The sequence below is a fragment of the Ornithorhynchus anatinus genome, chromosome 5 (genome assembly GCF_004115215.2).
Source record: "Ornithorhynchus anatinus isolate Pmale09 chromosome 5, mOrnAna1.pri.v4, whole genome shotgun sequence".
NCBI lineage: Eukaryota > Metazoa > Chordata > Mammalia > Monotremata > Ornithorhynchidae > Ornithorhynchus > Ornithorhynchus anatinus.
This window is the reverse complement of record NC_041732.1, coordinates 56,856,435-56,871,985: the sequence shown is the minus strand read 5'-3', so window position 1 is coordinate 56,871,985 and position 15,551 is coordinate 56,856,435. Positions and strand designations below refer to the sequence as shown.

The 15,551-nt window shown below is 61.8% G+C and overlaps 2 protein-coding genes across 4 annotated transcripts in view; both read left to right on the top strand.

Moving 5' to 3' along the window:
- SSU72 (SSU72 homolog, RNA polymerase II CTD phosphatase) overlaps window positions 1–6,595 on the top strand; it is a 43,719-nt gene extending 37,124 nt beyond the window's left edge. For both annotated transcript variants that reach the window (XM_029065624.2, XM_029065625.1), the window contains exons 3-5: window positions 2,093–2,232; window positions 5,138–5,256; window positions 5,951–6,595. In XM_029065624.2, coding sequence (XP_028921457.1) covers window positions 2,093–2,232; window positions 5,138–5,256; window positions 5,951–6,052 — 361 coding nt within the window. In that variant the 3' untranslated portion in view covers window positions 6,053–6,595. The remainder of the gene's footprint in view (window positions 1–2,092; window positions 2,233–5,137; window positions 5,257–5,950) is intronic.
- A 2,139-nt stretch (window positions 6,596–8,734) lies between these two features.
- On the top strand, window positions 8,735–15,262 carry TMEM240 (transmembrane protein 240). Of its 2 annotated transcripts, XR_003759947.2 has the most exons (5): window positions 8,735–8,842; window positions 9,689–9,795; window positions 12,855–13,063; window positions 13,788–13,949; window positions 14,503–14,588. XR_003759947.2 is itself a non-coding variant. In XM_029066736.2 (4 exons), exons 1-4 carry the CDS (start codon window positions 8,786–8,788, stop codon window positions 14,661–14,663), a joined length of 534 nt encoding a protein of 177 aa, XP_028922569.1. In that variant the 5' UTR covers window positions 8,735–8,785; the 3' UTR covers window positions 14,664–15,262. The 2 variants fall into 2 exon arrangements, 1 of the variants encoding a protein (XP_028922569.1); XM_029066736.2 differs by lacking the exon at window positions 13,788–13,949 and having other exon boundaries at window positions 14,503–15,262.
- The last annotated feature ends 289 nt before the right edge of the window (window positions 15,263–15,551 follow it).

Genomic DNA, 15,551 nt, shown 5'->3' with positions numbered 1-15,551 from the left:
ACTGAGTGCTGGGGAGAGCGCAGCGGAAGCGGTAGACACATTCCCTGACTTCACAGAGCTTACAGCAGAGCTACACGGAGAGGCAGCGTGGCCTAGTGGATAGAGCACAGGCCCGGGAGTCAGAAGGACCTGGGTTCTAATCCCAACTCTGCCACGTATCTGCTCTGTGACCCTGGGCAAGTCACTTCACTGGGCTTCAGTTACCTCATCTGGAAAATGGGGCTTAAGGCCATGAGCCCGATGTGGGACAGGGACTGTATCCAACCCGATTAACGGGTATTTACTATGCCGTAGTAAGCCCTTAACAAATACGTTTATTATTGTTATAGCCTAGAGTCAGGGAAGATGTGAAGGTATATTTAGACTGGAAAATGGATATGTATGAGAGTGCTGTGGGGCTGAGGGGGGAGTGAATAACAAGTGTTTGGAGGGTACAAATCCAAGTGCAAGATGACAGACGGGAGAGAGGGTGGGGGAAGTGAGGCCTTAGTTGGGGGAACGCCTCTTGAAAGAGATGTGATTTTAATAAGACTTTGAAGGTGACTGTGGTGGTGTGAAGGGGGAGGGAGCTCCGGGCCGGATGAAAGGTGTGGGCGAGGGGTCATTGGCTATGTTCAGTGAGCAGGCTGGCATTAGAGGAGCGAAGGGTATAAGCTGCATCGTAGTAGGAAATCTGCGTGAGATGAGGCCGTGAGCTCATTATGGGGAGGATATGTGTCTGTTTATTGTTGTATTATCCTCTCCCAAGAGCTTAGTACGGTGTTCTGCACAGAGTAAGGGCTCAATACGATTGAATAAGGCAGGAGGGAGAAAGCTGACTGAGTTTGATCTGGCTCCCGGGGCTCTGGGCACTTCAGTGGCACCCCCAGCTCATTTCCCCACTTCTCTGCCTCAACCAAGATCTTGGCAGGAGCCATTGCTGCCGCCGCTGCCACCACCCCCTGAATTCTCCGTCCCATCCCTTTGCTCGGCAACACCTTTTTCAAATCCGCGCGGACACCCCCACCACCCCCGTAGTGGGTCCGACTTGGCCTCACCCTGAAGTTGGTTCTGTGGGATGTCGGCCGGATGCCGCCGCTCCAGGCAGGGCATGGGTTTGGGCCGCGGGTGGATCCCGGGTGATGGGGACGCCACCCGAGCACCCGGGCTCCAATTCCGGCCTTGCTCAGAAATTCTAGAGAAACCAGGTCCGCCGTTTACCGGTTGAGCGGTTGTGGAGATTTGGGGTGGCTCTGGGACAACTTACCATGAATTTTACCCGAGGGGTGCGCTGGGAAGAGCTGTGAAGGGAGATCCTCATCCTCCCAGGGCGTGGATACCCTAGGTCAGGCTCTCTCGGGGCGAGGAGGACCAAAAACCCTGGGCCCACAAGAATATCGACCTGGGCCGTGAATGGCACTGGCCACAGGCACTTCTGCAGTGTGGCTAGCCGGGCCATCTTGTGCTTGGCAAAGGGCACTGCCTCTCTGAGGTGCAATATTGGTCCAAACATCCCTTCTCACTGCCAGGCGCCCGGAGTCCTGGCACCAAGCAGACCCCGTTCCCACGTGGCCTGTCTGGGCCTTCACAGGCATGAGGTTGCGAGCCCGTTGTTGGGCAGGGATTGTCTCTATCTGTTGCCGAATTGTACATTTCAAGCGCTTAGTACAGTCCTCTGCACACAGTGAGCGCTCAATAAATACGATCGAATGAATGATATGGTACCAGATCATAGCTTTCATTTATGTATTATAAATCATCTATATTCATGTGTGTCCCCCACCCTCTGAACTGTCAGCTCACTGTGGGTAGGGAATGTTTCTTCCAACTCTGCTATACTGCACTCTCCCAAGCACTCAGTACGGTGGTCTGCACGCAGTTAAGCGCTCGATAACTACGACCGATTGATGGATTAAAGTGCCAGAAAGGTTGAGCAGTGGTGCCAGGGACTCGCCGGTTGGTGAGAAATTGGGGTCAGGCGGGGGAGTCGGAGGACCACCACCCTCATTCCCCTGGTTTCCTCCTTGGCCTAACAAGCCCGTCCACGTAAGGGCTTCCCTCCTACCGGAAACCCCCATTTTCCCTTCAGAGTTCCTTAACTCCAGGCGCTCAGCTACACACAGAACGGGATCCTGCACATGCTGGACCGAAATAAAAGAATCAAGCCCCGGCCAGAAAGGTTCCAGAACTGCAAGGACCTGTTCGATCTCATCCTCACGTGTGAAGAGCGAGTGTACGACCAGGTCGTCGAAGGTACGTACCGAGATCGGGGGGCGCCGCAGGCGACGGCAGGGGCCGGGAGCCGTGGGTGGAAACGGAAGAGGCAGGTTCTCTTTTCGGGAAGGAGGATCCTGTGCCTTCCCAGGCAGAGGGGAACGACCCCAGACGATCCTGACGGGATCATCCCGTTGGCTGCTTTGAGCAGAGAGTCAGGGTCTTGCATTCTCTGCCCAAGTCAGTCAGTCATATTGATTGAGCGCCTACTCGGTCATTCAGTCGTATTTATTGAGCGCTTACTCTGTGCTGAGCACTGTACTAAGTGCTTATGCAGAGCATTGCACTGAGCGCTTGGGAGAGTACAGTATTACAGGTACCTTCCCTGCCCACGTCAAGCCTAGACGGGGAGACGGACGCCAATATAAATAAAGAAATGACAGGTACATAAGTGCTATGGGGCTGGGACGGGGGATGAGTAAAGGCAGCAAGTTGGGATGATGCAGAAGGGAGTGGGAGAAGAGGAAAGGAGGGCTTAGGGAAGGCCTCGTGGAGGAGATGTGCCGAGGCCTTGTGGAGGAGATGTGCCTTCAATAAGGCTTTGAAAGAAAGGAGAGTAATTGTCTGCTGGATATAAGAAGGGAGGGTGTTTCAGGCCAGAGGCAGGATGTGGGCGAGAGATTGGCAGCGAGATAGATGAGATCGAGGTACAGTGAGAAGATTAGCGTTAGAGGAGCAAAGTGTGCGGGCTGGGTGGTAGTAGGAGAGTAGCGAGGTGAGGTATTAGGGGGCAAGGTGCTTTAAAAGTACTTTAAAGCCAGTGGTGAGGAGTTCCTGTTTGATGAGGAGGTGGATGGGCAAACACTGGAGGTTCTTGAGGAGTGGGGAAAGGTGACCTGAACGGTTTTGTAGAAAAATGATCGGGGCAACATTCTGCTTTGCTGGGGCCAACAGAGCTTAGCCACAGCTAGAAATGTTCACCCCTTCCCCAGGAGCTGGCACAGGGGCTCGGGGGGGTGCTTGGCGGCAGAGCGTCCCCACTCTCGGCTCCCACGGGAGGATTTCTCCATCACTGGGGCGCCGAGTCCACCAAGCGCTTAGTACAGTGCTCTGCACATAGTAAGCGCTCAATAAATACTATTGAAGGCATGAATGAATGAGTCGGTTGCCTGCCCGGCCTCCGTGCCCTGCTTGGGCGCTTGGGAGCAGGTGGAGAAACCAAAGGCACAGTCCCTGCCCTTGAGGAGTTATCGTCTAAGGGAGGGACCCGGGCAGGCACAGGTGGTGAATGTACAATAGAGACAAAAGGTAGAGCCTAGAGATAAATGATAAAAACAAAAACAGAAAAACGAGCTTTGGCACTGCAGACTTGGGCTCTGACAGAGCAACGAGGGATGGCCCTTTTTTGGGCCTGGTGGGCCCCGGGACTGAGAGTCCTGCATCGGCCTATTGGAGCCGCACGGGCACTCACAGGTGAACGTCACCGTCCGCTGGGTCGTCTTCAAATAAGGACAATCAATCCATCAGTTGTATTTATTGAGCTCTTACTATGTGAGAGCACGGTACTAAGTGCTTGGGAGAGTAAAATATAACAGATTTGGTAGACACGTTTCTTGCCCCAAATGAGCTTACAGCCAGAGGATAATTATGGTACCTGTTAAGTGCTTACTTATGTGCCGGGCACTGTTCTAAGTGCCCTCTATCAAAAACAAACACAGGTGATTAAATAACATTTGAAAATGCTGCCTGAAAACTAAGGGCGACTAGCAGAATGACCTGATTAGGGAGGTGGGGATCGATCGGCAAAGACCTCTTGGAAGAGGCGGCTTTTAAGGAGGCTTCGATGATGGGGAGGGTGGAAGACTTGGCAGATTTGAAATGGGAGCGAGCTCCAGGTCGGGGTAAGGGCAGGCGGTATGGGTCGGAGTCAGGAGAGCTGAGAGTAAGGTGCAGTAAGGTTGGATGGCTGAAGAGCGGAAAGAGGATGGTGAGGAGGAGGAGAAGGCAGCAGGTTGAGGGGCCTGAAGCCAATGGGCAAGAGTTAGGTTCCAGTGGAGAGGTATATGGAGAGTCCCTGGAGGTTTTGGAGATGTGCAGTGATACGTTCGAAGGAGGCGCTTATCCGATTAATCGGTCAATCAGTGGTATTTATGGAGCACCTACAGCGTGCGGAGGGCTTCGGAAAGTACAGTATAACAGAGTGGGTAGACATGTTCCTTGCCCACAACGAGCCTACAGCCTAGAGATTATTCTATCATCTTTCCCGGCGCTTAAGACAGTGCTTGACATATAGTAAGGGCTTCACAAGTACCACATTATTTTTCTGTGGTCAGCTGGATCAGCCAGTCAAATTTATTGAGGGCTAACTGTGTGCAGAGCACTATACCAAGCACTTGGGAGAGTATGTGACGGAGTGGCTGGAGCACAGGCCTGGGTGTCAGAAGGTCACGGGTCCTACTTGGCTCTGCCACATGTTTATGACGTGCCCTTGGGCAAGTCACTTCCCATCTCTGTGCCTCAGTTACCTCAGCTGTAAAATGGGAGTTGAGACCGTGAGCCCCACATGGGACAGGGACCGCGTCCAATCCGATTTGCTCGTAGTCACCCCAGCGCTGAGTACGGCACTCGGCACCTAGTAAAGCGCCAAGTATTATTATTATTACCATATCACAAAATGGGTAGACACGTTCCCTGCCCACAACGAGCTTTCAGCCTAGAGAACGCTGGCAACAGAGAGGCCGGCGGGGAGGGAGGTACCACCCGGTGTCTGCCTCCTGGAGAAGTGGGGAGCTTCACCGAGCCCCGCCCTACGGCCCCCCACCTCTCAGGGGGGTTGGATGGTCAGTCCCCAGCCCCGAGGACGTGCCTCCCAGAGGCACCCAGCCCACGCTCCCCGCAGGGTCTGACTCTCGGGCGCACCGCCCGGCCCCTGTCTCCCGTTCAGATCTGAACTCCAGAGAGCAGGAGACCTGCCAGCCGGTGCACGTGATCAACGTGGACATCCAGGACAACCACGAGGAGGCCACGCTGGGAGCGTTTCTCATCTGTGAACTCTGCCAGTGTGTGAGTATCCGGCTGGGGGCTCCCAGCTCCGGGCCTGCCGGGGGGGCCGTTAGCCAGGCAGATCCCCCCCGGGCGCCTGGTGGCCTTGGAGGCGGCGTTTGCTGCCCCGTTCCCCTCCTGGGAACCCGCAGAGCGGCTCTTGCCCCCGAGAAGCGGGGAGACGGTCCCGAGTCTGATGCCGAGGGCCGGGCGGGGCCAGTCTGCCCAGCTCCCTCTCCCCAAGGGAATCTCACGCTTGCCCCGGGGACCTAGGTGTCCCCGGCTCCCGCTGCCCGGCTGGTGGTCACCCTCCCGCCACCAGAGCTCCTGGGGACCGTCAGCCGGGAATGGCGCTTCCCACCACCAACCCTCCCTGCCCCGACCCCCCCTATCTGGCTGGGGTAAGTGGGGTCCCCGAGAGGGGGAGCAGAGCCGGTAAAGGTGTGGACACCTGGGTTCCCGGGCACCGCCGACCCCAGGTCACCTTGGTTCGCCCAACCGGCCCGCCGGGGGAGGTGCCCGCGCCCAAAACGTCCGGCGTCAGCTTGCCAACGGTGGGACTACGTCGTGCATCGTGCGGACTTGAGAATGACCTCGCGCGTACACCGTGTGCACACTGTGCAGCAAAGCTCTGCCTCTTCCCCTCCACCAGACCTCGGGGCCCTCTCTCCTCTCAGGGCCGGAGAGCTTGACTTGCTCATCTGTCTCCCTCCAGATACAGCACACCGAGGACATGGAAAACGAGATTGACGAGTTGCTACAAGAATTCGAAGAGAAAAGCGGCAGGACTTTTCTTCACACCGTTTGCTTTTACTGAGGCCCGCCACGGGCGCTCCGGGGCCCGGGCCCTTGCCCCCGCAAGAAGCATGTGTGTCAGGATTCCGGCACCTGGCCGCCCTTTCTCCCCGAAGACCAGCACCACGGCTTTCTTTTGTTCATATTTTCTTCCTTCCCGGAACCTGCTTTTCCTTTCAGGGATCCTGCCCGAGGAAGGCAGCCTCATCCCACAGAACTGTACATAGGAGAATGAGATGAAAAGGTCATATATTTAAGACAAAAATCAAGATTTTGGTTGCCCCACTTCTCCTAGTTGCAAGTGGGGTTTAACTATAGGAGGATCTCTCTTTTTTTTTCCCCCCTCCCCACCCGGAATGATTAAAGTGGTTTCTATTGTATTTTTTTTTTCCAGCTTATAAGTCTTTTTAGTTGTGCGGGGGTTTATTCGTTTGTTCGTTTTTTCCTGTAACCCTAGCGACCGGTTGGACTCTTCAGAGTTTGTGGAGGGAGCCGCGACTGGGGGGGTCTGTATATTATTAGGGATAAAATTGAGGTGTCCAATAAAAAAGAAAAATCAATTGATTCCCCGTCCTCTCTGTGTCTGATGTGGCAAGAGGAGGAGCAGAGTCCAGGACTTTGCTCCAGGATCCCTGGGTTGTGGCTGAGGAGGTAGTCTGGAGGGGGGAGAGGACTGAGGGGGCAATGTGCTGGTGACCTCTGGCCAAGAAGGCTACTGAAGGGTCACCTAGACGATTCTCCTGTCTCCCAGCAGGCAGGGGCAACCAGGTTCCTGGTCTTCCCCCAGGTTCCTGACCCAGGGGAGCCACAAGATTTTGGCTGGGAACTGATGGGAAAGGTCCCACCCAACCCGAGTGGGGTTTCTGACCCAAGGGGCTGGGGATTAAAGTCCAGTTAAATTCCCCCCCCCCCCCCCTTGTGTTCTAAATGCAGCCATGCACACATACCCATCCTGGAAGCCTGGGTGAGGAACCACTAGCGAGGAGGCCTAGTTTGGGCGGTCGGAGGCAAGCCTACTGGGATACGGCCTGTGACCAGGCGAAGCATCCCTCTCCCCACGGCCCTGCTCCCACCCCCTCTGAGTTGCGGCTGCCGGGCCCGGGTGCACGGTGCCCTGGCCACGAGCAAATCACCAGTCGGGCCCCTGCCCGGCAGGGGTGAACTCGGGACAGGTGCCCTCGGCCCGGCCTCTGGAGTCTCTCCGGAACCCCCGTCTGCACACCCGCCTGGCACGTACATCGGTGCCACACGCAAGCGCACAGGCATCCCCAGGCAGGGGGCAGGGGCCGGGGGGGAGCTGCAATATTGGGTGACGCCGGAGAGGTGAGCGGCTATCCGCTCAGCCGCCCACAATCAGGCGTCCAGACCCTGGCCCTTGCAAGATGCTCCCACTACAGGTGGTACCGGGCTGTACCCTGAGGGGTGCTGAGGCTGGAGCGGGAGCTCCGTCGCCCCTCGGCGCCGCACCCTGCCTGCCCCCACCCCACTGAGGCCATGAGTGGTGGTGGTCCCCAGGGAACTAGAGTGGGGGCGGGGGGAGGGAAAAGATGGGATTCCTGGACCTTTTCCGATGGGAATCGCAGCCCGTGGGCTCCTCTGTCGTCCCATCTGTTCCCCGGTGCCCCACCTGGGGGGCCGCCCAGAGAAGGGAGAGGGTTTCAGGGGGTGGGGATGTGGGAGGGGGTGAGTGTGAGGGTTCCAGGCCGGAGTGGGGTTTCGATGGGGGGCTGGCCTGGGCCTGGGTTACCGGGTGCATCGACCCAGGTAGGTGGCCCACGCCCACCTCTCCCTGGGCCTGCCCAAGATGGGGATGGGACCCCTCCCCCCGCACCTGCACTTTTCCTCAATGAGGCCGGTGCGGCCCCTCCCCCAGTCCTCCCGGCGTCTGAGGGAGAACCACCCCCGCCCCCATCACCTCTGTGAGGGCGGGCCCGGCGCTCTCCCCTCCCTCTCCACCCCGTCCCCACCGCCACCCCTACTCGGTCCCGGGGCAGGAGGGAGGAATGGAGGGAGCAATGGAGGGAGCACACCGTGGGCGGGGAATGCGTCTTTATTGTTATATGGTCATGTCGAAAACGATCACGCGGGCATCCGTTAAGCGCTTACTACGGGTCAAGCCCTGTTTTCGGCAGTGGGGTAGGGAGAGGGCGATGGGGGGGAAGGCGGGCCCCCGTCCCCCCCCGGCGTCCCCGTTTTCCAGACGAGGTCACCGAGGCCCCGAGAGGCGAAGCGACTTACCCAAGGTCACGGGCCAGGCCAGTGGCGGAGCTCGGGATCGGAAGGACCGGGGGGCGCGGGGGGTCGGGGTGACGGGGATGGGGGGCGGGGGGTGCAGGTGAGGAGGGGAAGCGGAGGGTGTCTGTCGGGGGGGGGGCGGGGCCGGAGGGGGGGGGCGGGGCGCGGAGGGGAGGGGAGCGCGCGCGCGCGGCGGCGGCGGGAGAGCGCGCGTCGAGCTCGGGCCGGGGGGGTGCGAGACCCTGCGGAGCGCGCGCGGCGCGGCCCCGCCGCCCCCCCTCCCCCCGGCCCCGGCCCCTCCCCCCCTCCGCTCCCCGGTCCTCGGCGGCGGCGGCGGCGGCGGCGGCGGCGGCGGGGGGGACTGCGGCGCGGCCCGGGAGGCCGAGCGGGACCGACCGACCGACCGACCGGCGGGGCTGACCTCTGCGGACGCAGCCGGCCGGCCCGGGGGTCGGGGGTCGGGGGTCGGGGGTCGGGGGTCGGGAGGAGGGGGCCGGGCCGCCCCGGGAGGCCCCGGCCGATGCCCATGAGCGCCAACACCATGATCTTCCTCATCCTGGGGGCGTCCGTGGTCATGGTGAGGGGCACGGCCACCGACCGGCCACGGAAGGACGGACGGACGGACGGACGGACGGACGGACGGACGCGGGGCGACGCTCCCCCTCCTCATCGGTGCTTCTCTGTCTGACTCTGGGTCTGCGTGGATGACAGAGAGGGATCGGGCCCGGGCATCCTCGACTCCGCCGGGCCTTGTGCCCTTGCCTGGATCCGTGTGTCCTTGCGTGTCTGTGTGTGTGTGTGTGTGTGTGTCTGTGTGTGCCTGCCCCCGGGAGGCCACTCCGTGGGTGAGTGTGTGGTGTGTGTGTGTGTGTGCGCGTCCCTGGGAGGGAGGCTGGGTTCGTGTCGCGTCCGTGTGTCGGGGTCCGTGTCTGTGTGAGCGTCGCTGCCATTCGATGGGTGTGAGGCGGGCCGCCCCCCCCCCCGGGACCGTCTCCCCTCGGTGTGCGCCTGCGGGGTGTGTGTGCCTGGGTGTGAGCGTCTGTGTGCGCGTGTGAGCGTGTCGGTAGTATGTGAGGGGGAGGCCCCCGGCAGGGCGGCTCCGGCTCCTCTCTCCGGTGCGGCTTCTCCGGGGTGTCGGGCGGCGGGCGGCCCTGGTCCTCCCTCCGGGGGTCGTCCCTCCCTCCCTCCCTCCCTCCGGGGGTCCTCCCTCCCTCCCTCCCTCCCTCCCTCCCTCCGGGGGTCCTCCCTCCCTTCCTCCCTCCCTCCCTCCCTCCGGGGGTCCTCCCTCCCTTCCTCCCTCCCTCCCTCCCTCCCGCCGGGGGTCCGCCGCCCCAGCCGCTGAGCGCTGGGCCCCGGGCGGTGGGCGGTGGGCTCGGGGCGGCGAGCGGAGCTGAGGGTCGGCCTGGGGTATGGGCTCTTCCAGGCCATCGCCTGCTTGATGGACATGAACGCGCTGCTGGACAGGTTTCACAACTACATCTTGCCGCACTTGAGGGGCGAGGACCGCGTCTGCCACTGCAACTGTGGAAGGTAAGGTAAGGGCCCGGACGGGACGGGACGGGACGGGACGGGACGGGACGGGACGGGACGGGACGGGACGGGATGGTCATCCCCTCCTCTCCTCTCCCCTCCGCCCCCCGGGGCCCCCCAGGGCGGGGAGGGAGGAGCCGGGGTCAGGCCTGGCCGGGGAGCATAGAGGGTCGGGGGACACGGACACACACAGAGACCACCCCCTCCCCCCCCCGGGCTCCGGCCGGCGGGGAGGGGTCGGAGGGCGGGGGTCGGAGGTCAAGGCTGAGGTCCCCCCCTCCTGCGGCAGGAGGAGACCTTTTCTTGAAAATGGGGAAGGGGGTGGCCGGGGAGAGCGGGGTGGAGCTGGGCCTGGGGGGGGCGGCGAGGGTTGACACCCCCTTTCCCTTCCCCCCTGCCCCTCTATGGGACATTTGTGCCCACGCTGCTTAGTCAAAGGGTCCCGTGGGGTCCGGTGGGGTCCGGTGGGGTCCGGTGGGGTCCGGGCCTCCGCCACCTTCTGCCCCCGCGCGGGAAGGGCTCGCAGGGGCCGGGGGCTGCTGCGGGGGGTGGGAGGCTGCTGGCCGGGGCCTTCGGACACTCCATCTGTCAGGGGGGAGGGAGGTGCCGAATGCAGGGTTCGTCTCCCGAGGAGCTGGGGGTCGGGGGTCAGGGGCCGGACGGGCATCCGACCCACCCCCACTTGGCAGACTCTGCCTGTCAGGTTGGGGGAGATCCCTCCCCCCTGCCCCCGGCTGACCATCAGGTCCCACTCAAGGTGGCCCGGGCAGTAGGAGAGAGAGAGAGGAGGGGCTGTGTGTGTGTCGGGGGGGGGGGGGGAGAGCGGCAGAGACCCCCCCATGGGGATGGAGTAGGGCCAGGTGTAAGGCTGGCGAGAGGTCTTGAGTGCTGGCGGATTCAATCAGGCTTCCTATGAGCCCTACCACCGGCGGGGAGGGCTGGCTGGAAAATAGAGTCCTTTCATTTTCTGGCCTGGTAAACTTAGCAGTCGGTCACTCGATCAGTGATATTTATTGACTGCTTATCGGGCATCGAGGTAGGATGTGGTGGTGGGCCCCTTTCCAGCCATCCCCTCCCCCCGTCCCTCACACCAATCGACCCAACACTTCCCCAGGCCCCGCACCCAAATGACTACTTTGAGGTCACGCGTGACTGGCTGAGCATCTGTCAGGGGCCGTTCTTCTGCAGATCGGGAGAAGGACTTGGTTCTTCCCCCATCACTGGACAGAAGTGGGGATTTGAGGTGGGGGCGGGGGGGGGGAGGGGCAGAGGTCCACTCTCCAGGCCAACCCAGGCTCAGCACGAGCCACTGGCGCCGTTCCCTGCCTCGGTTTTCCCTCCTGTCAGGTCACAGGAAAGTGTGGTAACAGGATTGGAGCAGGGGGGAAATCTTCCCATCCTCGTGGTGGGCCCTGCCTGGCCCAGACCATCACTGATGATTGTTAACTAGTTCCAAGGGGCCGGATGGGGGAGAAATACTTTGGCTGCCACCTCCAGGGGTGGAGGGGGCACGGGGACTGGCTGCTTGTGGGAAGATGCCGGGAACCCCTGCTCTGCAGGACCCCTCCCCAGTTGATGGCCCCTGGCCCCGGCTCTTCTCCCCACCCCCACCCCACCCCCATCCTCTTCACCTCTGCCCTGTCCAGGCCCCTTAGGCCCCTCTGGAGCTTTTCCGGGGAAGGTCCCAGGACTGTTTTTGCCCCAGGCAGGAGGCATGGGGGCTCTTATGCAACAGAAGAAAGTCGGGCGGCAGACTAAAGGAAATCTGGCAATAGGGTAATGGTTTAAAAAAGACAGCCGGCTACAGGAAGTCAGGCAGTGAGCCCAAGATATGGCTCAGCCTCAGCCTCCCCTTCCCGCGCTGCCGGGATATCCTGGGTCTGGGGGCTGCAGAGCTGAACAGCGTCAGGGCCCAGGGGCCCCCAGGCCCCCTCCGGCCTCCGACCAGGAGCTGAAGCTGGAGGAGTCTTGGAAAGGGACCGAAAGCAGCCTGGCCCAGTGGAAGGAGCCTGGGCCTGGGAATCCAGAGACTTGGCTCCTAATCCCAGCTCTGCCACTTGCCTGCTGGGTGACCTCAGTCAAGTCACTCCGCTTCTTTGTGCCTCTGTTTCCTCATCTGTCCAACGGAGATCAAATTCTGTTCTCCCTCTCCGTTAGACTGGGAGACCCATGTGGGACGGAGACTCCGTGCCATCTGCTTGTACTGTAGTTACCCCAACCCTCGGCGTGGGGCTTGGCCTAGAGAGTTTAACCAATAGAATCATTGTATTATTATGCCTGAGACCAATGCAGAGGACAGACATTGGTGGGACCCACCCTCCAGGACCCCGGGATCCTCTTCCACTCCCTACGATCTCCGGGAAGCTAAGTGGGGCACCCGGGGGGGGGCTCAAGGGGTGGGATCCTGACAGGAGTCGCTAGTGACCCTGGGGAAGGGGAGCTGGGGAAGGGGATGCTCACAGCCAGCTAGCTGCCTCCCCCCTCCCCTCCTGACCCTTTCCCCAGGCACACCGATTCCCTCCCTGCCTCACAGGCGTCAGTTTAGCTTGGAACCTGCTTCTCTCGGGGTGGGAGATGTTGGGCGAGGTCCTGGCCCAGGCCAGCAGGGCTCAGCATCAGTACTGCCCCTGCCCCTAAGTGACTCTGTGTATGTGGGGGGGGGGGGGGGGGGGAGTGTATGTGGGAACATGCCGGCCATAGTTCATTCAGTAGTATTTATTGAGCGCTTACTATGTGCAGAGCACTGTACTAAGAGCTTGGAATGTACAATTGTCCTCACTCCCTGAGGCTGACTCTGACCCGCTGCTGGTATCCGGATGCTTCTCGGGTTTAATTACCCTGGGGCAGATGGTTGGTCCTCCGCTGGAGTCGGGGAGGATTGGGTAGTGCCTGGAGAATGGGGATTGCGGTGGGGGGGTCCACATTCCCATGGCGGGGGTGGTCCACATTCCCGTCTGCCTGAGCCCTTCCCTGTCCCGAGCCCCGCAGGCCCCCAGGTAGGGTTGGCGGGTCCCCTCTCTGCCCCCTCCCTGGCCCTGGCCCATTGGCCCCTCCCCCAGGCACCACATCCACTACGTGATCCCGTACGACGGCGACCAGTCCGTGGTGGACGCGTCGGAGAACTACTTTGTCACGGACAATGTGACCAAGCAGGAGATAGACCTCATGCTGGGGCTGCTGCTGGGCTTCTGCATCAGCTGGTTCCTGGTTTGGGTGGACGGTCTGCTGCACTGCGCCGTGCGCGCCTGGAGGGCCAGCCGCCGCTACGGTGAGTCCGGGGACCACCCGCTCCTCCAGCCCCCGACAGTCCCCTCACCTCCCCGGCCCCGGCCCCTCTCGGGCCTCTGAGCTGCGGGGGGGACCGGAGCCAACTGCGCAGCCTCCCGCGGGGGTCCCGCCACCCAGCCGTGCAGAGCGGGATGCTGGGGAGGTGGGGAGTCGTCTGCCCTCAGGGACCCGTGAGGTTCCTCGGCTCCTTCACCGGGGGAGGGTGGGGGTGTCCTCTCCCCCCCGGCACCCTGGGACCCCGAGTCCCGGCAGGGTTGGGGAGAGACCGGGGTCAGTTCAAGGTCCGGGCATGACTGGGATACGTGGGATTGGCCGGGGTGACACTGCCCATGAAGGACTGTGTCTGCGTGTGACTTGGGATGGGTAGGAGAGTGTCTGGGGGTGACTTGGGCCATGTGACTGTGTGACACTGGTCACGGTGGCCGGCGTCAGTGTGTGACAGGGGAAGAGTGGGGGTGACGCGTCTGTGTGACACCGGTCACGGAGGCCCGCGTCAGTGTGTGACACGGGAAGAGCGTCTGGGCGGGTCGTGTGGCCGTGTCTGACACTGGTCATGTAGGCCTATGTCTGTATGTGACGCAGGGCCCAGGGAATGCGTGAATTTGCCGGACTGCCCAAAACACCTCACCCATCCGCCACCTCATTTCATCCTCACAACATCCCTACAGGGGAGGCAGAGCGGGATACCCACCCCCCTTTTACAGGTGGGAAAACCAAAGCACAGAGACCTCAAGTCAGCTGGCCGATGTCACGGTGTCCGTGTCAGGACCTGAACCCAGATCTTCCCCCTAAACCCTAGTCCCGCAATGGTCCGCTGCTGTTGCGTGTGGCGTGGAGACCGTGAGACTGGGAACGTGAGGCTGTAGGTTTGTCAGTCATTGGGTGTTGAGCTGTTGGGCAGGGGGCGGTGCTTCCTTCGGCCTACAGCTGACTTTCGTGGCCGGTGTGTGTGTTGTGGTCCCGCATGGCCGTGAGCCTTGTGTGCCGTCCGTGCCGTCCTCTCCTCCTCCCCTCCCCATTTATCAAGCACCCGCGCTGTCCAGCGAGATGCACCTGGGGCTGGGCTGAGAGTCCAGGAGAGATGGATATGAGGGGAAAAAAAAGAATCCAGCCCATTCTAAGCACGTGTGTGTGTGTGTGTGTATGTGTGTCCCTTCGTTCCTGGCCAAAAAGGGGGGAGGGTGTGTGTTGTGTGTGTGTTATGTGTGTGTGTTATGTGTATACGTCCCTCGGTTCCTGGCCAAGGGAGAGAGGTGGAGCGTGTGTGTATGTGAACGTACGTCTACGTGTCTCTGTGCCCCTCGGTTCCTGGCCAAGGGACAGGACCTCCACTGACCCCGCCCCCCCCCCGCCCCCCATTTTCCTCCCTCCCTATCTCCCTCCCTGTGTGCCCCTGCCCTCGGGCCCTCGGTCCGTCAGACCCCTCCTGGTCGTGGCTGCCCAAGTTCTGCCAGCTGAAGGAGTTCGGGAAGCGCCAGCAGTACGAGGAGGAGGCGGCGGCGGCGACCACCGCGGGAAACATGGTGCACATCAAACAGAAGCTCTATCATAACGGGCACCCCAGCCCACGACACCTCTGAGCCCTCCGCACCCCGACTCGGCCTGCCCACCGCCCCCGGAACTGGCCGCCGGGAGGGGCCTGCACTGTTGGACCGGGCCGGACCGGGCCGTCCCCGGACCCTGGACCCCAGACTCCAGGCCCCGGTCTCCGGACTCTGTACATATGTACACGGGATCTTTGCCTACCGTCCCCCAGGCCGGCCGGGCCCGGGGGCCCGGCCTGGGACTCGTCTTCGGACTCTTTGAGCTGCAGACCGGTGGGGGCGGGGGGGAGGGGGACAGGCTCCCCCAGCCCGACCCCCCTGCAGGACCCCGACGGGCCATCCCCGCCCGGCACTCCCTGGTCCCCGCTCTTCGGCCGCCGGGCTGATCGGCTCCACCCTCTCGCCTCTCGCTGGGGCTGCAGTCACAGGTGCTGAGGGGGCTTTCCACTTTTAAAACTGAAGGAGGGGATGGGGGTCGGGGTCGGGGTCGAGACGAGGTGTGTGGGGGGGCGGCGGGGACGGTTCAGGGAGGGGCAGGCGCCCTCGGGAATCGTTGAGAAGTTTATCTGTCCCGTCTGCCCACAGCGGGCCCGGGGACGGGGAAGAAAGGTGTGTTGGGGGGAAGTTGGGGTGGGTTGGGGGATTCGGGGGCAGAGGGACGCCTCCAGGGCGGGGGGGGGCAGGACCTTAGGGTTCAGCTCGAGACCCGGCGGCCCCAGGCGCCGCCGCCCAGCGTGGCCCCGGGACAAGCACTTTCTCACTCCTGGCCTCAGTTTCTCCATCTGGAAAGTGGACGGGCAGGGCAGGGGGCGGTTACCCTAATTTCCCAGGGGAAAAGACCCTCCCCGTCCTCGCCCCCCGCCAGACTTTTGGATGAGAAAAAAACCATTCCCCATCCAAAACGGCCGGAGCACTGACTTCGCC